General features: G+C 47.9%; 1 protein-coding gene across 5 annotated transcripts; it reads left to right on the plus strand.

Moving 5' to 3' along the window:
• Positions 1–1,480: 1,480 nt before the first annotated feature.
• Positions 1,481–19,231, plus strand: NACA (nascent polypeptide associated complex subunit alpha). 5 transcript variants are annotated; one of them, XM_053557576.1, is made up of 10 exons: positions 1,578–1,718; positions 2,528–2,599; positions 6,381–11,198; positions 11,253–12,629; positions 13,899–13,984; positions 14,821–14,898; positions 16,250–16,396; positions 17,157–17,285; positions 18,211–18,333; positions 19,105–19,231. In XM_053557576.1, the coding sequence occupies exons 2-10, from the start codon at positions 2,530–2,532 to the stop codon at positions 19,117–19,119; spliced, it is 6,843 nt and encodes a 2,280-aa protein (XP_053413551.1). In that variant the 5' UTR covers positions 1,578–1,718; positions 2,528–2,529; the 3' UTR covers positions 19,120–19,231. The 5 variants fall into 5 exon arrangements, with proteins under 5 accessions (XP_053413553.1, XP_053413551.1, XP_053413550.1 ...); XM_053557575.1 differs by having other exon boundaries at positions 6,381–12,629; XM_053557577.1 differs by lacking the exon at positions 6,381–11,198 and having other exon boundaries at positions 1,592–1,718; positions 12,348–12,629.
• Positions 19,232–19,753: the final 522 nt, after the last annotated feature.

Here is a 19,753-nt window from a genome sequence, read left to right on the forward strand (position 1 = left end):
CACAACTGCAGGCTATTTTTTGGTTGCAGCCATCATAGTTGTTTGGCGGACTGGGCTGGATTCAAACCCACCAGCTCAGGTGTATGTCGCTGGCGACTTAGCCCCTTGAGCCACAGGTGCTGAGCCTCTTTTTTTTTTTTTTTTGCAGTTTTTGGCCAGGGCCAGGCTTGAACCCACCACCTCCAGTATATGGGGCCAGCACCCTACTCCTTTGAGCCACAGGCATCACCTTAATTCACTAATCTTTATCCTCATTTCACCATGTTAAACATCTAACATTTTATTTATTTATTTTAAATAGAGACAGAGTCTCACTTTATCGCCCTCAGTAGAGTACTGTGCTGTCACAGCTCACAGCAACCTTCAACTCCTGGGCTTAGGCGATTCTCTTGCCTCAGCCTTCCTAGTAGCTGGGGACTACAGGCGTCCACCACAACACCGGACTATTTGTTATTGTTGCTGTTTGGCCGAGGCTGTGTTCGAACCCGCCACCTTCGGTATATGGGGCCAGCATCCTACCCTCTGAGCCACAGGCGCTGCCCCCAAATCTGACATTTTAAAGTAGCTTTCAGAGCATTTAAAAGGTTCATTGGTTAAAAGGTAGTCACAATTGGGCGGTGCCTGTGGCTCAAGGAGTAGGGCGCCGGTCCCATATGCCGGAAGTGGCGGGTTCAAACCTAGCCCAGGACAAAAAAAACAACAACAAAAAAAAAGGTAGTCACAATCATATAGGGTTAACTAGCTTAAAGTTAATTCAGGTAGAGTGCCTATCTGTTGATTCCCTTTGTAGGGCTGAGGTAAGGTATGGGAATCAGTCTTCTCATTAGAACTGATTTTACATTATACTTTACCATTAGAATCATATTGTACAAAGCAATGGGGGAGCGTGGTGTTTTGTTTTTGAGATAGAGTGCCATCCCGTCGTAGCTCACAGCAACCTCAAATTCCTGGCCTCAAGTGATCTTCCTGCCTCAGCCTCCCAAGTAGCTGGGACTACAGGCGTTTCCCCACCACGCGCAACTGGTTTTTCCATTTTTAGTAGAGACAGGGTCTCACTCTTGCTCAGGCTGTTCTTGGAACTCCTGAGCTCAAACGATCTACCCGCCTCAGCCTTCCAGAGTGCTGGGATTACAGGCGTGAGCCACCGCGCCGGAAAGCATGGGTTCTTAAGGCGAGCGCCTGCGTTCTTTTTTTCTGGAGAGTAATCTCCAAGATCGTTTCAGAATTTGAACATCGGCTTAACTCATGTAGGCGAAAAATAAAATAGCTGAGGGTTAGCTTAGGTCACTTCCACCTTCCGATGCTGTGAACAGTCTCCGTAACATCCCCTATTATCTAATGTCGGATACTTTCCAGCATTATCTGAGAAGGGGATACCGGGAAGTCTCCTTCATTACCACTGTCGCTGCTGGGCGGACCCAGAGACGGCTGCTCGCTGGAAGGGAGGGATCGGCCGTCTCCCGCTACGAGGTCACAGCCCCTGCCGGGCCGGAGCGTCCCGTTCGAAATTCTTACCCTTATTTGGACTCATGACCATCCCATCCCTGGCAACAGCCGGACGGGTCATTCGTTAAAGGAAGCGGCTCCCGTCAGCTCCTGACCCGGAATCGGATCCCAGTCCCGCCCCCTCCGCGCCAGGCTTCCTTCTGCAACAGGCGCAGGTCACGCTCTCGCTCGTTCTCTTTCTGCCGCCATCTTGGTTCCGCGTTCCCTGCACAGTAAGTGTTTTCTGCGTTGCTAGTTTCTATCCGCAGCCATCCGCCTTTCTTCCTATTTAAGCTGTCCCGGGGATTGAGAGTTAAGGAGAGTTGGAGGTCTTAAGAGCTACAGGGTTCCTACTCGCCCTTAGGCCTCCGGACAAAATGGGGTCTGCGGTTGGTGTCCTGGCAAAAAAGCAGGGCAGGAGGGCTGCGGACCGGGGGCTGGAGAGATGGGAGCAATTACAGTGTGGGGGCCTAAACGGAGGGCGTCTGCTATTGGGAACGGTTTTACAAGATGCGCAGGAGGTTAAGGGATCACAACCCTAGAACCCCATCAGCGTCCTTATTGTGACAAGCAAGTACTGGGACATGAGGCAGTTTCCCTTTCTGGCTCCTAAAAGTTGGCGGACTGTAATCCGCACATTTTAAAGTAGCTTTACTCTGAGGCCCCCACACAGTAGGTGTGAATGTTAGGAGAGGTAGGGGTAGGTCTCCCGACCGAGATCCTCCCAGGGTTGAGAGTAGAGTGGTAATTGCTGGCCTTGTGGAGTGTGGACAAAACGAATCCCTCACACTGGGGAGTCGCTGGCTGCCGGGTAAAGAGGCTCAGTGAGAGAGATGATTCGCTTAATAGAGACTGAGGGTCACGTCATATTTCCCACCCAACCTTTTCCCCCAGGTTCTGTGCAAAGGGTTGTCCCCAAATAGCCTCTTGATTTTTTTTTTTCTAACAACCCTCCGCAGAGTTTTTAAAAATACTTAACTCTGGGTTGGGCAAATGAATGCATCATAGCCAATTCAGGCCTCCTTTTTATCATCCCCTTCAGACATGCCTGGTGAAGCCACAGAAACCGTCCCTGCTACAGAGCAGGAGTTGCCACAGCCTCAGGCTGAGACAGGTAGGTTCCCCTAATCTCCTTTGCTTAGTTAAAATCTAAGGCCATTTGGTGAGTAAAGTGATAAAGGAAAAATACACTCTGCCTTTTGGAGTTCACTGTTGTAAAAATAATGGGGTTGCAGCTTACCAGTAAGGGTAGACTGTAAAATTAACTACTTTCCCAGAGGAACTTCTTTAGGGACATGGGATAAAAATTATTTCTAAGATTCACGGACATTCATAGTCCTTTGCTTGTTTTGTGTATTTTGCCTTCTGCCTCAAAAGCAGCTCTGCTGTGGAACCTCCACCCACTTTGGAAAACTTAGCAGGGAAGGAGCTGAGCAATTCTTACCTTTAGGAAGTGGATGGCACACAAATGGGCCAAGGAGACCTGAGCATTTGTGAAGTTCCAGCCAGCAAGTTGCATCAAGGTTTTAGATAGCAGAGCTTGGCATTGTGCCTTCATCACATGTCTGGATGAGATGTGTGCTGGTGGTAAATGTGCCCTTCTGGGCCCCAGAGTCCTCAGAAAAGTTGTTTTAAGGCTTGATGCTGAGGTATTTCTAGTGTGCTGGAATAGCACCTGTATCATTGTCTAGAACCCAGAATTGAAGTAAATTATTTGCTCTTAAACGTTGAAATTAATGGGAATAGAATTTAGTGGGAGGACAAGTTTTGAATTGTGGTTAAAGCTCATCTTGGTAGAAAAGAGAAGGTAGTGAAAAAGCTTTAAAGAGGAATGGTCTTTCTGAGTCAGTAACATGGAGCTAAAAGGAGGGGATCCGCAGGCTGTAATCTCCACCCCATCCTCACTTTTTTTTCCCCCAAGACTGTTTCACTCTGTTGCCCCAGGCCAGAGTGCCATGGCATCAGCCTAACTCACAGCAACTTCAGACTCCTGGATTCACATGATTCTCCTGCCTCAGTTTCTTTAGTGGCTGAGACTACAAGTGCCCTAATTTTCCTATTTTTAGTAGAAACGAAGTCTCCCTCTTGCTCAGACTTGTTTTGAACTCCTGAGCTCCTGATCCTCCCACCTCACTCTACCAGAGTGCTAGGATTGCAGCAAGAGCCTCACCTTTTCTTTTTTTTTAACAGTCGTATAATGTTTATAAATACGCAAAACTAGGGCGGCGCCTGTCGCGCAGTGAGTAGGGCGCCGGCCCCATATGCCGAGGGTGCTGGGTTCAAACCCGGCCCAGGCCAAACTGCAACAGAAAAATAGCCGGGCATTGTGGCGGGCGCCTGTAGTCCCAGCTGCTCGGGAGGCTGAGGCAAGAGAATCACGTAAGCCCAAGAGTTAGAGGTTGCTGTGAGCTGTGTGACACCACGGCACTCTACCCAAGGGAGGTACAGTGAGACTCTGTCTCTACCAAAAAAAAAAAAAAATACGCAAAACTAAATGATACTGTATTTTTTTCTCACCTTTTTTTAATGATAATTTTTTTAATTACACTAGTTATTTAAAGCAATTACTGTCTCCTTTTGGAATTAAAATAGAACTGTTTATAGTGAGGTTCTCCCTTCCCACCTGTCTGATTTTTACCAGCTGAAGGGATTAATACAGCTGCTGGGGAAGAAAAAGGAGGGGCCCTCCTAAACTAGTATTGAAGTACAAGAGATGTAAGGAAGGAAAAACTAAAGAACTGATCTCTAAAGATTCTGTGATTTCAGTGCTAAACAAAATTTTACAGGTTGTGTCATCAAACAATTTACAAATAATGGAGACGAGAATTTATTTATCTGTTTTTGAGACAGTCTCACTGTGCCCTAGGTAGAGTGTACTGGCGTCACAGGTCCCAGCAATCTCAAACTCTTGGGCTTAAGTGTTCCTCTTGCCTCTGCCTCCCAAGTAGATGGGACTATAGATGCCCACCACAAGGTGTGCTATTTTTTGTTGTTATAGGGTGTATGTGGCTGGTACCCTAACAACTGAGCTCCGGGTACCAAGCCTAGACTAGAATTTAGATGAATTTGGAATCATTTGGTTCAAGCTTCAGAACTAATGCCATTTACTTCTCGAGCAATCCTTTAACTAGTGCTGTTAAATGTATTGCTGAATATTCTGAGTTTGTATAATATGTAGTTTATAGTAAGGGAGTATCTGACAAATATTCGGGATTTTGTCTATAGCAATAATTAAATGGTCTATTTGAATGAAGAAGCTAGCTCAGAAAATTGGCCGTGGTGTCAGAGCATATAAGTAAAAGTATTAAATGTTTTAAATTCTAGTATATTTGAAAGTACTTATCTATAATCATGAGATTTTGACCTACCAACTGTCCAGGAAAAACTGGTTGAGCCGCTTGTCTTTTCTATAACAGGATACTATGAAGATTTCAGAATTATTGTGGAGTGAATTGTAAATTTGGATGTTACAGGCTTTTTTTTTTTTCTCTCCTTAAACACTCTTCTTTTAGTCATTGAGCTAATCGCTAATTCTGTGTTATCTCCTGAATGACAGACATGGTGGGTTTTGTTTGTTTGTTTGTTTTGGGGTTTTTTGGAGAGAGTCTCACTTTGTCATTCCCATTAGAGTGCTCTGGCATCATAGCTCACAGCAAGCTCAAACTCCTGGGCTCAAGTGATTCTCTTGCCTCAGCCTCCCAAGTAGCTGAAACTATAGGCACCTACCACAACACCCAGCTATTTTTAGAGATGGGGTCTCCCTCTAGCTTAGGCTGGTCTTGAACTTGTGAGCTCAGGTGATCCACCCACCTCAGCCTCCCAAAGTGCTGGGATTATAGGCGTGAGCCACCATGCCTGCCTCTCATGGTATTTTGTTCATCATTCAGAAAATTTTTATGCTGCCAGATACTGGTCTGTTTTGACAGAATGAAATATCCAGATTAGGGAGTTGGGAAATCCAGTGTGACTTATTCTCTCCAGTCCAATTCTTTGCTTCCAAAATAGAAGCACAGTCTGGTTTAACAAGTTGGGTTACAGTTTTATAAGTCATACCCTACTCTTATGACTACACTCTCTCCCTAGAGATCTGGTTCATTTTGTATTAATGTACAAAGAGCTAACATTACCTAGAAAGGTCTATAGAGTCCACTGAGTCCAACACTTCTGTGGTTTTTGTTTTGTTGAATAAGTAAACTTTGGTGAAGGATAAAGGGGCTAAGTGACTTAGTACGTAGTATTTAGTGTTAAATTCTAAAGAGTTTCAACTTAAGGGAAAACTTGTGCCTGGCACAATTCTAAAATTATATTCTAAGAGCCTCATTTTTCCTAACCTAGTGGGAGCCTGAAAATAAAAAATACTTGTTTTCTCTTGTTCATCTCTGATTCCCCATCATTATCACTGCTCACTACCTTCCTTGTTCCAGTTTTCAGTATCTGTTTCAGTTAGTTTATGATCCTTGGGTGGAGAGAGTAGCACAGCTGTTCTAGCTGTGAGAAAGACTTGGGAATAAGGTTCATTTCAAGAAGCAAGGGTAGGGTGCAACTGAGAAAAAGACAGAAGGCATATTGTGTCCAATCCACCCTAGGGCCTGTGCTCCCCTTTTAGAGATAGGCTGCTCTTAGACTGTTCTCCCCATCCTCGGTTGATTTGTTTTGGTAGAATATGGAGAGTGTGGGAAATCAGGAGAAAGATTTGTCTTTTTTACTTTACTGAAAAATGTTTGGGAAAGGTTGGTGTTGCCTATTACCTTTGTCTAATCAAATATGGTGGACTTTCATTTTCATTTAAAATTCCAGCGTTTCCTTTGAGGCATGTTGTACCAAGCTGGGCTAGATAACTCACTTTTTTTTTCCCCTTCCCTTCTTTATCTTCCTTTTCGTTTTTTTTCCTCCAGCTGTGCTTCCTGTGTCTTCAGCTTTGAGTGTCACTGCTGCCTTAGGGCAGCCTCTACCTACTCTTCCCTCTCCTCATTCCCTGACCCCCCAACAAAGCCCTTTGGCAACTGCTAACCAGCCTCCCCCATTCCCTTCTCCCTCCGCTGTTGCCCCTAACCATTCTGAAATTCCTTTTCCCCAGTCATCCTCTGGAACAGCCCTGCCTTTGAGCAATGCCTCTGATACCCCAACTTTCCTACCACACCTAATAGGACCTCCCATCTCCCCAGCTGCCTTAGCTCTGGCCTCTCCCATGATAGCTCCAACTCTGAAAGGGGCCCATTCCACTTCAGCTCCCTTGGCTCTGGTTGCCTTAGCTCCTCACTCAGTTCAAAAGAGTTCTGCTTTTCCACCTAACCCTCTTAGTTCACCTCCTTCAGTTGCTGTAGCTGAGTCAGGATCAGTGATATCTCCATCACCTCCCACTGTTCCCTCAGAACAGCCTTCTATTCACGTTCCCTCCCAGGTAGTCCCTGATGCAGAAGGTACCCCAAGTCCTCCAGGTAGAGTCAGTGTTGTTCCTTCCCACCTTGTAACGGCCTCTTTTCAATCTGGAGTATCCTCCTGTCCTCAGACACCACCTACACCCACCACTACCCTAGCCATTACTTCCCTTCAGGTCAAAGGTATCCCCATTCCCTTAACTACTTCTCCACAAAACTCAGGATGCATCAACCTAAAGGAGCCTGTTAGTCTACCTGCTGCCTTATCTCTTTCAACCCAGTCAATGCCTATAATGACCTCTTCTCAAAAGACTGTAGCTCCCAACATTCTCCCAATTGTTTCTGCTTCTTTGGGCTCTCATCTTGCACCTTTACAACAGAGTTCCTTTGGTTCTGTCCAACCTCTAGGTCAGACAAGTCCTAGTCCATCAGATCCTACAATAAATACTATTTCTGTAGATCATTCTTCCATGGGGCCCTCTTATCCTTCTCAGAGATCTGAAGTCCTTCCCCTTCCTTCCAGAAGTGAGGTAGTTCCTGCTACTGTGGCTACTTTTCCTCTGGCTCCATCTGTTGGCAAAGGCCATTCTACCATCACTAGCATAATACCCCATAATTCTTCTGGTTCCTCAAATATATCTCCTAGAGCATCTCTCATTCGCAAAAGCTCCCCTAACCCTGCTACTCATCCTTTGGTAGCCCATAGTCCTACTTCTCCAGAAAGTCCTGGCTTGAAAGAAACTCCTGTTTCTTCTGTTGGAACCACCCCACTTGTGATGACTAACCCCTCTACAATGTCTACAGCATCTATTGAGGTAGCTGTTTGTGTCTCTCCAGTTTCATCAGGTCTCAAAGATAGTAAAGAACAAACTTCCCCTACTGCCTTAGTTATGACAACTTTGGCACCCAAAGATCTTCCTACTCAAGTAGCAACCACTCTAGGGACACTAGTTCCTCCTTTGCCAGACCCTGAAGACCTCAAAAAAGTTCCCACTTCAGTATTGGTAAAATTCCCAACTCAAAAAGATCTCCCGGCTATACCTACCACTTCCATTTCTCCAGCCCAAGCAGGACTCCCTACTAAGAAAGACCCTACTGTGCCACAATTGACTTTGGCAGCCCCTAAAAATTCCCCCTGTCCCCAAAATACATCATCTCTTGAAATGTCTCCTGAAGGTGCCCCAGCAAAGAAAAGCCTTGCAGGGCCTCTTCCTTTAGGTAAGCTGGGCAGTCCTACTCCCTCTCCTCTGGGTGTTAACTCCCCAGCCTCTGTAATCAGTGCAAACCCTTATGCAAGCCCAGACCCCCAAAGCCTCAAAAGTTCTCTCACCACCACAGTAGAGGCTGCATTTCCTTTAGAAAGTGCTGACCCTGCTGGGGTAGCTCCTGCAACTGTCAAAGGCACTTCAACTCTTTCAACTACAGCTACCTCTTTTCTAGAAGGAACTGCCTCTTTAGCTTCTAAAAATCACCCAGTTAAGAGTACTAACACACTTACTACTTTACCTTTAATTGCTACAGACTCTGAAAGTTGCCCTATGGCTACAACTACCTTAGCACTGGCTTCTGAGATTCCCAGGTCTGTGCCTTCTCCTTCTCTTCCCCCAGCTGGGACTCCTTCGGGTGCTAAGAAAATTGATGGTATTTTTCATACCTCAGCATTGGCATCTGTCACTTCCTCTCTTGAAGAGTACCCAACTGAGGACTCTGGTGCTTCTGGTACTGCTTCTTCCAGAGGAACTCTGGCTGACCTAGCTGAGTCCTCATCTTCTTTAGGGATTAGTGTGTTTCCTCAGACTAAAAGACCTCCAACCAAGGAGGTTTCTGCTTTCCCTGATGCTTCCATTGGAAATCTCTCATCCCTTAATTGTCCAGTTGCGGGGTCCTTTCTTCCAGTGACCAGTCTGTATTTTCAAAGCCCTAAAGACTCACCAACCAAGAAAAATCCTCTTACTCCTACATCTCCCCAAGGGGCCCCTACACCCTCAAGTGTGACTCCTCCCTCTCCCAAAGAGGGCCCAGCTATGCCATCCTCTAAAAGGGCCCCCATTTCTCCAACAGTAACTCCACTGTCCCCCACAGTGGGCCTCACTACCCCAGCAGTGATTCCTCTCTCCCCCAAAGAGGCCCCAGCAATCCCAGTACCCAAAGAAGGTCCTGTTACCAAATCCTCCAAAGGGGAGCCCACTCCCCCAGCAACCTCAGTACCCAAAGGAGGCCCAGCTACCCCATCTTCCAAAGAGGATCCCCCAGTGGTGACTCCTCCATCCATAAAAGTCTCAGCACCCAAAGGAGGCCCAGCCACCCCATCCTCCAAAGGGGAGCCCACTCCCCCAGCAGTGACTCCTCCTTGCCCCAAAGAGGCCCCAGCACCCAAAGGAAGCCTAGTGATTTCATCCTCCAAAGGGGAGCCCACTCCCACAGTGGTAACTTCTCCCCCCCACCGAAAGACCCCAGCACAACCAGCACCCAAAGGAGACCCAGCCACCCCATCCTCCAAAGGGGAGCCCAGTTCCCCAGTGGTAACTCCTCCCTCACCCAGAAAGACCCCAGCACCCAAAAGAGGCCTAGCTGCTCCATCCTCTAGAGAGGATCCCACTCCCCCAGTGGTGACTCCTCCCTCCAAAAACACCCCAGCACCCAAAGGAGGTCCAGCCACCCCATCCTCCAAAGGGGAGCCCATTCACCCAACAGTGACTCCTCCCTCCCCCCAAAAGACCTCAGCATCCCCAGTACCTAAAGGAGACTCGGCCATTTCATCCTCCAAAGGGGCACCCACTCCCCCAGTGGTGACTCCTCCTTCCCCCAAAAAGACCCCAGCAACCTCAGTACCTAGAGGAGGCCCAGATACCCCATCCTCCAAAGAGGATCCCACTCCCCCAGTGGTGACTCCTCCCTCCATAAAAGCCCTGGCACCCAAAGGAGGCCCAGCCACCCTATCCTCCAGAGGGGAGCCCACTCCCCCAGCAGTGACTCCTCTCTCCCCCCAAAAGACTCCAGCAACCTCAGTACCCAAAGGAGGCCCAGCTACCCCATCCTCCAAAAAGGATCCCACTCCCCCAGTGATGACTCCTCCCTCCATAAAAGCCCCGGCACCCAAAGGAGGCCCAGCCACCCCAACCAAAGGGGAGCCCACTCCCCCAGCAGTGACTCCTCTCTCCCCCCAAAAGACCCCAGCAACCTCAGTACCCAAAGGAGGCCCAGCTACCCCATCCTCCAAAAAGGATCCCACTCCCCCAGTGATGACTCCTCCCTCCATAAAAGCCCCGGCACCCAAAGGAGGCCCAGCCACCCCATCCAAAGGGGAGCCTACTCCTCCAGCAGTGACTCCTCCCTCCCCCAAAAAGGCCGCAGCATCTCCAGGACCCAAAGGAGACTCAGCCACTCCATCTTTCAAAGGGGAGCCCACTTCCCCAGTGATGACTCTTCCCTCCCCCCAAAAGACTCCAGCAATATCAGCACCCAAAAGAGGTTCAGCCACCCCATCCTCCAAAGAGGAGCCCAGTTCCCCAATGGTAACTCCTTCCTCACCTACAAAGACCCCAGCACCCAAAAGGGGCCCAGCTACCCCATCCTCCAGAGAGGATCCCACTCCCCCAGTGGCGACTCCTCCCTCCAAAAAAGCCGCAGCACACAAAGGAGACCCAGCCACCCAATCCAAAGGGGAGCCCACTCCCCCAGTGGTGACTCCTCCCTCCCCCAGACAGGCTCTAGCACCCAAAGGAGGCCAAGCCACCCCATCTTCCAAAGGTGATCCCACTCCCCCAGTGATGACTCCTCCTTCCCCCCCAAAGGCCCCAGCAACCCCAGTACCCAAAGGAAGGTCAGTCACTCCTTCCCCCAAAAAGGCCCCAGCACCCAAAGGAGGCCCTGTTACCCTATCTTTCAAAGGGGAGCCCCTTCCCCCGATAGTGACTCCGCCCTCCTCCGAAAAGGCCCCAGCAACCTCAGCACTCAAAGGAGGCCCAGCTACCCCATCCTCCAAAGAGGATACCACTCCTCTAGTGATGACTTCTCACTCCAAAAAAGCCTCAGCACCCAAAGGAGGCCAAGCCACCCCATCCAAAGGGGAGCCCACTCTGCCAGCAGTGACTCCTCCCTCCGCCAAAGAAGCTCCAGCACCCAAAGGTGGCTCAACCACCCTATCCTCCAAAGGGGATCCCACTCCCCCAATAGTGACTCCCTCTCCCAAAAAGGCCCCAGCACCAAAAGGAGGCTCAGTTAACCCATCCTTCAAAGGGGATCCCTCTCTCTCAGCAGTGAGTACTATCTCCCCTAAAGGGACCTCCACTCCCCCAGCTATGACTCCTCCCTCCCCTAAAAAGGCTCCAGGTTCCCCATCCTCCAAAGGGGATCCCAATCCCCTAGCACCTAAAGGTGGTCCTATTACCCCATCCTCCATAGGGGATCTCACTGCCCCAGCAGTGACTCCCTCCCCCAAAAAGGTCCCAGCATCCATAAGAGATCCAACCACTCCCTCCAAAGGGGATCCCAGTACTCCAACAGTGATTCCTCCCTCCCCCAAAGAGTTCCCAGCACCAAGAGAAACCCCAGTTAACCCATCCTCCAAAGGGGATCTTACTACTCCAGTGACTCCCTACCCCCAAAAGGTCCCAGCACCCATAGGAGATTCAACCACTCCCTCCAAAGAGGATCCCAGTCCTCCAACAATGATTCCTCCTTCCCCCAAAGAGTTCCCAGCACGCCAAGAAAGCCCATCTTTGGGTCTTACCCCATCCTCCAAAGGGGCCCTTACTCCCCTAGCTGTGATTCCTCCCTCCTCCAAAGAGGCCCAGGCAACTCCAGCCCTCAAAGGGGCTTCCACTCCCCCAGTTATGACTCCTCCCAAAAAGATCCCCTCCCCCAAAGGTACTTCATCCAAAGAGGCTCCCACTCCTCCAGCTCTTACTCCTATCTCTCACAAAGGGGCCCCATCCTCCAAAGAGGGCCATATTCCCTCAGCCATGACTTATCCCTCACCCAAAGGGATCCGAGCTTCCCTGTCCCCCAAAGAGGCCCCTATTTCCCCACTTGTGACTTCTTTCTCCTCTAAAGACCCCCCTACCTCCTCAGCTTCAGTAACATGTACCCTGGGGTCTGTTGCCCCTCAGGCATCTAAAGCGCTTCCATCAAAGGGACCCGCAGCTGTCAAAGAAGCACTTATTGCCCCAGCTCCCACTCAGAAAGGTGCACAGGCCAAGAAGAGTGCTCCTTTGTCTCCTGTGTGCCCAGATCCCTCAACTAAGAATGGTTCCAGAGGACCCCTTTCCACAGTGGCTCCAGCCCCTCTACTCATAGTCCCTGCTCAGAAAGGCTCTTCAAAGACTGCAGAAGCTCTCCCTGTTTCTCCTGGGAAAGGCAAAGATTCTGTTCATTCCCCAGTGGGCCCCTTGGCTCCTCCTGAGTCTAAGGCATCTACCCCTCTGGCAGCAGCTGCCTCTGAAAATGTCTTTCCTAAAACTGGATTACCGTCTGTCTCCCCAGCACCTACCCCACCAGCCTCTCTGCCTCTCACTCCCACCCCAGTTCCCCCTCTGCTTCCTAAACAGCAATTTCTGCCGTCCTCAACTGGGCTGGTGCTGGAATCATCCTCTAAGCCCCTAGCCCCTGCTGATGAGGATGAGCTGCCGCCTCTGATTCCCCCGGAACCAATCTCTGGGGAAGTGCCTTTCCAGTCGGTCCTCGTCAACATGCCCACCCCCAAACCTGCTGGAATCCCTGCCCCAACCCTCTCTGGCAAGCAGCCTGTTCTGAAGAACAACAAGGGTATTTGCCTTGGTTTGCTGTGTGCATGGTGTGTTGCCCACACCCCTCTTGGGGGCTACCCACCAATACTAACCCTAGGATGCGCCGCTTTCTCCAGTGTACCTGCTTGTATTTGAACATAGAATGATAATTTTACATGCAAAAGTTCTAGGAATATGAAACTAAATCTTGGTTTTCATCACCTCAGATACCACCTTGTTACATTTGGTGTAATGTGACCCAGACTAAACCCTGGTTCTGCCATCTTTTTCACGTAACCAATCTGACCTTGAAAACCAAGATCTAACAGACCTTTAATTTGCTCTAATCCTTACCACCATCACTAACCTTGTCCCTGGGCCTGGGATTTGCTAAAAATATTGGAAAATCTAGAGCGATATTTGTCTTTTCTTTTTCACTTCTTAGTAATGACCAGTTGCCCAGGAACTTCCTTAAAGATGTAGAGACCTATTTTTTCCTAGCCTAAAGGGTGTGGGTATATGCTTTTTTTCTCCTCAGTAGTCTTTATTGATGCTTGGCCTTTGAATTAAGAGAAACATAAAATACTTATGTTTGGAAGAGGTAGGGGAAATCACAGTATCTAGTAGAGAAAGTGTCTAATGCAGCTGTAGGTTGACAGTCACTGAGAATCTTCTAACTGTATTGATTAGATCAAATTGTTGGGTGAATGGGTTTGAAAGTAAGCCTGTGTGTGTACACAACTGCTTTTGGCCTTCTCCAACCCAGTTTAAAGGATAAGGGAAACATCCTGCCTTTTGTGCCTCTACAATGTGTTTGTTTTTTTCACTTAAAAACACCTTTTCTGGGATGGTTGGGTTAGTGGGTAAAATTAGGAGTTATAATATGTGGGTCATTGGTGTTTGCCTCTGCCAAGAAATGAAGACCTTGAAGGAAAGAAAGCAGTTACGGTACATGAACTGCTCATTTATACCTAGTGGTTACCACTCATATCTGGGGCTGAGGCTTTTTTTTTTTTTTCCAGTTTTTGGCCAGAGCTAGGTTTGAACCCACCACCTCCAGCATATGAGACTGGTGCCCTATTCCTTTGAGCCACAGGTGCCGCCCTGGGGCTGGGTCTTTAATAGATGTGTACACACTAGTTAGTGACAAAGGGTAGGACTGTAGCTGGCTTCAAAAGCCAGTTGGGTGGCCTAACATTCATTCTGTTAGGTCTAGCATAAGATATTAACTGCTAGCCCAGGCAAGCCATGGTAAGATACCGCTTCCTTACTATCTCTACTATAAAATATTGAATGTTTGTCATCTTAGGGTCTGGAACAGAATCTGACAGTGATGAATCAGTACCAGAGCTAGAGGAACAAGATTCCACACAGGCAACCACACAGCAAGCGCAGGTCAGTGTTCTCTTTATCTCTGTTTTGTTTGTTTGTTTGTTTGTTTTTTAAGAGATGGGGTCTCACTATGTTGCCCAGGCTGGAGAGCAGTGGCTATTCACAGGCGCAATCCCACTACAGATCAGCACGGGAGCTCTGACCTGCTCCGTTTCTGACTTGGGCCAGTTCACCCCTCCTTAGGCAACCTGGTGGCCCCTTCCTCCCGGGAGGTCACCATATTGATGCCGAACATAGTGTGGACACCCGATCAGCATAGCGTACTACAGCCCGGAACTCCTGGCTCAAGCATTGCTCCTGTCTCAGCCTCCTGAGTAGCTGGGACTACAGGCATGTGCCACCGCACCTGGCAGTATTCTCTTACTAACTGTTACTTGGGCCAAGGGGATGAGGTTGATTAGAGCTGACTTTCCTATTTTGGTTTTTGGGGGGTTTTGTTTGTTTTTTTTTTTTTTTTCTTTTTGTTTTGTGTTTTTGACAGAGGCTCATTATGTCGCCCTCGGTAGAGTATTGTGTCACAGCTTACAGCAACCTCAAGCCCAACTCTTGGGCTTAAGCGATTCTCTTGCCTCAGCCTCCCGAGTACCTGGGACTACAGGTGCCTGCCACAACACCCAACTATTTTTTTTTATTGTTGTTGTTGTTGTTTAGCAGGCCTGGGTCAGGTTCAAACCCACCAGCTTGAGTGCATGTGGCTGGCGCCCTAACCACGGAGCAATGGGCGCCAAGCTTAACTTTCCTATTTTGAATTGTGGCCCTTAACAAACGGAAACCCGCATGGAGATTGTGGTATGCAGATGTCAATTTCCAGTTAACTCAAAGCTGTTTTATCTTATTAGCTGGCAGCAGCAGCTGAAATTGATGAAGAACCAGTCAGTAAAGCAAAACAGAGTCGGAGTGAAAAGAAGGCACGGAAGGTGAGATTTTTTACGTTAAAACAAGAATTGAAGGTTCTGATGAAGCAGATTCAGGGAGTAGAATACCTATATTGGAACTCTTGTAGTAGAATCCTGTTCAGTTAAAGTAGAAGTTACTATGGCAGAAAACTCAGGTGTTCTAAAAACTGCTTCTCCTTAATTGTTTTGTTTTATTTGGAAACAGAGTCTTGCTTTGTCGCCCTTGGTAGAGTGCCTCGGTATCACAGCCCACAGCAACCTCAAACTCTTGGGCTCAAGCGATTCTCTTGCCTCAGCCTCCCAAGTAGCTAGGACTACAGGCACCCGCCATAACATCCAGCTATTTTGTTGTTGTCATTGTTGTTTAGCTGGCCCAGGCCAGGTTCAAACCTGCCAGCCCTGGTGTATGAGGCCAGCGCCCTAGCCTGAGCTACAGGTGCCTGGGGTTTGGGGGAGGGTAGGGTTTGTTTGTTTGTTTTTTGTGACAGTCTCACTATGTCACCCTTGGTAGTATGCTGTAGTGTCACAACTCACAGCAACCTGAAAATCTTGGGCCTTAACGATTCTGTTGCCTGAGCCTCCCAAGTAGCTGGGACTATAGGTGCCCACCACAATGCCCAGCTATTTTTTTTTGTTGTTGTTGTTACTGTTTAGCAGACGTGGGCTGGGTTTAAACCCACCAGCCCCAGTGCATATGGCCAGCGCTGTAATGGCTGAGCTATGGGTACCAAGCCCACCACTCTGTCTTGCTCTGGCTCAGGCTGGCTAGAACCTGGGAGCTTAGGCAGTCCACCCACCTCAACCTCCCAGAGTGCTAAGATTACAGGTGTGAGCCACAATGCCTGGCCTTGATTCTCCTTAATTTGTATAAACTTTTTCTAGCCTAGAAAAAGTGTTTGCTTTGAATGTGATACTACTATTTCTTCTTTTTAGTGGGTTAGTGGGTAAAATTAGGAGTTACAATACGTGGGTCATTACCCTGGGTAGAGTGCCGTGGCATCATAGCCCACAGCAAGCTCTAACTCTTGGGCTCAAGTGATCCTCTATCCTCTTCCATCAGTTTTTCTATTTTTGGTAGAGATGGGGGTCTCCCTTTTTACTCAGGCTGGTCTCAAACTCATAAGCTCAAGCCATCCACCTGCCTCGGCCTCCCAGACTGCTAGGATTACAGGGGTGAGCCACTGTGCCCAGCCTGTTCCTTGTTTCTTTTTTTTTTTTTTTCTTCCAGTTTTGGCCGGGGCTGGGCTTGAACCCGCCACCCATGGCATATGGGGCCAGCGCCCTACTCCTTGAGCCACAGGCGCTGCCCTGTTCCTTGTTTCTTAAAGCTGCTTCCAAAAAAGTAGAAAACCTGATCTTTTCTATTCTTCAGGCTATGTCCAAACTGGGTCTTCGACAAGTTACAGGGGTTACTAGAGTCACTATCCGGAAATCTAAGAATATCCTCTTTGTCATCACAAAACCAGATGTCTACAAGAGCCCAGCTTCAGATACCTACATAGTTTTTGGTGAAGCCAAGGTGAGTAAAGTCTTCTTGGGAGTTGTTCTAGATCAGGGTCTTCTCAACCTCAGAATTGTTGACATTTTGGGTTTTTTTTGTTTTTTTAGAGACAGAGTCTCATTTTGTTACCCTCGGTATAGTGCTGTGGTGTCACAGCTCAAGCAACCTCCAGCTCTTGGGCTTAGGCGATTCCCGTGCCTCAGCCTCCCAAGTAGCTGGGACTACAGGCGCCCGCCACAATGCCCAACTTTTTTTTTTTTTTAATTTCTCTTCGGCCGGGTCCTCAGTGTATGGGACCAGCGCCCAACTCACTGAGCCACAGGCACCACCCCCGAACTGTTGACATTTTGGATCAAGTAATTCTTTGTTGTGGAAGGGCTGTTATACCTTATAAATGTTTTTTTAGCAGCATCACATCCATTTGTAATAACCAAAAAAATGGCAAGCAGTTTAATGTTAGATAGTAAGTTATGTGAAGTGGGTTTAGACTAGTAGGCATCCTCATACTTTTTCAATAGGGGGCCAGTTCACTGTCCCTCAGACCGTTGGAGGGCTGGACTATAGTTTAAAAAAAAAAAAAACATGAACAAATTCCTGTGCACACTGCACATATCTTATTTTGAAGTAAAAAAAAACAAAACGGGAACAAATACAATCACTGCCTCATGTGACCCGCAGGCGGCAGTTTGAGGACCCCTGGTTAGAGTAAGATACATATGATTTACTTTTCAATTACTATAGTCTAATCTCATGTGAATCTATGTTCTCTGCTCTGTAGATCGAAGATTTATCTCAGCAGGCACAGCTAGCAGCTGCTGAGAAATTCAAAGTTCAAGGTGAAGCTGTTTCAAACATTCAAGAAAACACACAGACTCCAACTGTACAAGAAGAGAGTGAAGAGGAAGAGGTATACCAGGAAATTTTAATTGTCTGGAATTTCTTTCTCTCTTTTTTTGCAAGGTTCTCGCTCTGTTGCCTGTTCAGGAAAGTGGCATCACCATAGCTGACAGCAACCTCAAACTCCTAGGCTCAAGCAGTCTTCCTACCTTAAGTAGGAGGGACTATAGGCACCTTCCACGATGGCCAGCTGGTTTTCTATGTTTAGAAGGGATGAGTCTCCTAATCAGGCTGATCTTGAACACCTGCGTTCAGGTAGTCCTCCTGCCACAGCCTCCCAAAGTGTTAGAATTACAAGTGTGAGCCACTGAGCCTGGTCAAAGAATAGCAACTCTCTGTATAGCAACATGTTTGGTGAATTTTATACTGTTTTAGCTTCCCTAACCCCATTGAGTTATATTAAGAACAAGATTCAAGAGACTCTGGTTCCAGAGAAATACTGAAGTTTTTTTGTTTTTTTTTTTGTAGAGACAGAGTCTCACTGTACCACCCTCAGGTAGAGTGCCGTGGCATCACACGGCTCACAGCAACCTCTAACTCTTGGGCTTACGTGATTCTCTTGCCTCAGCCTCCCGAGCAGCTGGGACTACAGGCGCCCGCCACAACGCCCGGCTATTTTTCTGTTGCAGTTTGGCCGGGGCTGGGTCCAAACCCGCCACCCTCAGCATATGGGGCTGGCGCCCTACTCACTGAGCCACAGGCGCCGCCTGAAATACTTAAGTTTTTTTTTGTTTGTTTTGTTTTGTAGAGACAGGGTCTCACTTTATGGCCCTCGGTAGAGTGCTGTGGCCTCACACAGCTCACAGCAACCTCCAACTCCTGGGCTTAAGCGATTCTCTTGCCTCAGCCTCCCGAGTAGCCTCCCACCCGCCACAACGCCCGGCTAGAAATACTGAAGTTTTAAGATTTATTAATATTAAGTTTTTTTCCCTCAGGTGGATGAAACAGGTGTGGAAGTTAAGGACATAGAATTAGTCATGTCACAAGCAAATGTGTCGAGAGCAAAGGCAGTCCGAGCTCTGAAGAACAACAGTAATGATATTGTAAATGCTATTATGGTAAGTGTTCAACTCTTTATTAATTCCCTCACCCCTGACCAATTACGAATGCTTGTTTTTTGTTGTTGTTCTTTGAGACAGAGTCTCACTATATTGCCCTGGGGGTAGAGTGCTGTGGCATCACAGCTCATAGCAACCTCCAACAAACTCTTGGGCTTAGGCGATTCTCTTGCCTCAACCTCCCAAGTAGCTGGGACTACAGGCGCTCGCCACAATGCTCAGCTATTTTCTGGTTGTGGTTGTCATTGTTGTTTGGCAGCCCTGGGCTGGGTTTGAACCCAAGTAGCTCTGGTGTGTACGCAGCTTGGCGCCCTAGTGCTAAGCTACAGCCCTGAGCCCCAGCTATTTTGTTGTTGTTGTTGTTGCAGTTGTCACTGGTGTTTATAGCAGGCCCAGCCTAGGTATATGTGGCCAGCGCCCTATCTACTGAGCTACAGGCACCACCTATGAGTGACTTTTTCCTTTTTTTTTTTTTTTTTTTTTTTTTTTTTTGTAGAGACAGACTCTCACTTTCTGGCCCTCAGTAGAGTGCCGTGGCCTCACACAGCTCACAGCAACCTCCAACTCCTGGGCTTAAGCGATTCTCTTGCCTCAGCCTCCCGAGTAGCTGGGACTACAGGCACCCGCCACAATGCCTGGCTAGACTTTTTCCTTTTCTTAATACCAGCCAATTAGGAAGTCTTGTTCAGAGCCCATTCTGAGTTAGGTTTTAGTGGCCTGAATTCTCTTTAGTGGCTGAAACTACCTCTAATTACTGTTTTTCTCTTACAGGAACTAACAATGTAACCATCAAAACAAGGAGGACTTTTTTGGTGTTTCAAAAGAGTAACTGCAGCTTGGTTTGAAATTTGTACTGTTTCTATCATTAATAAAGTTATGGCTTCTTGTTGGATGAATTAATTGGTTGCTTGGTCTCTTCCCACAAAAAAACTGAAGACTCCAGTAAATTATTAATCACTCTTAAGACCTTCAATTGAAAAGATTTGAATAGGTCAGGCGCAGTTTCTCACTCCTGTAATCCTAGCACTCTGGGAGGTCGAGGTGGGTGGACTGCCTGAGTTCACAGGTTCAAGACCAGCCCAGCGCCAATGTGAGACACTCCCCCATCTTGGAAAACATAGCTGGGCATTGTGGTAGGCACCTGTAGTCCCAGCTACTTGGGAGGCTGAGGCAAGAGAATTGCTTAAGCCTCAGACTCTGAGGTTGCTATGAGCTGTGATGCTACATCACCCTACTAAGGGTGACAAAATGAAACACAAAAAAAAAAGATTGAGTGCCACAAATTCCCCACTTAATGTCTCAAACTTGCACCTGTTGTAAGAAGTTACACTGGGCTGTCAGGCCCTTGTCTTCAGAGAATACAGCTTTTTTTTTTTTTTTTTTTAGAGACAGAGTCTCACTTTATCGCCCTCAGTAGAGT

Source organism: Nycticebus coucang, chromosome 12 (genome assembly GCF_027406575.1).
Source record: "Nycticebus coucang isolate mNycCou1 chromosome 12, mNycCou1.pri, whole genome shotgun sequence".
Taxonomy (NCBI): Eukaryota; Metazoa; Chordata; class Mammalia; order Primates; family Lorisidae; genus Nycticebus; species Nycticebus coucang.

Bases quoted from the DNA above. Each gene is read 5' to 3' on its own strand.
- NACA (XM_053557575.1), top strand. From the start codon at position 2,530: ATGCCTGGTGAAGCCACAGAAACCGTCCCTGCTACAGAGCAGGAGTTG. The intron at 14,899-16,249 runs GTGAGATTTTTT...TCTATTCTTCAG, and splicing joins GTGAAAAGAAGGCACGGAAG to GCTATGTCCAAACTGGGTCT. The intron at 16,397-17,156 runs GTGAGTAAAGTC...TCTGCTCTGTAG, and splicing joins TAGTTTTTGGTGAAGCCAAG to ATCGAAGATTTATCTCAGCA.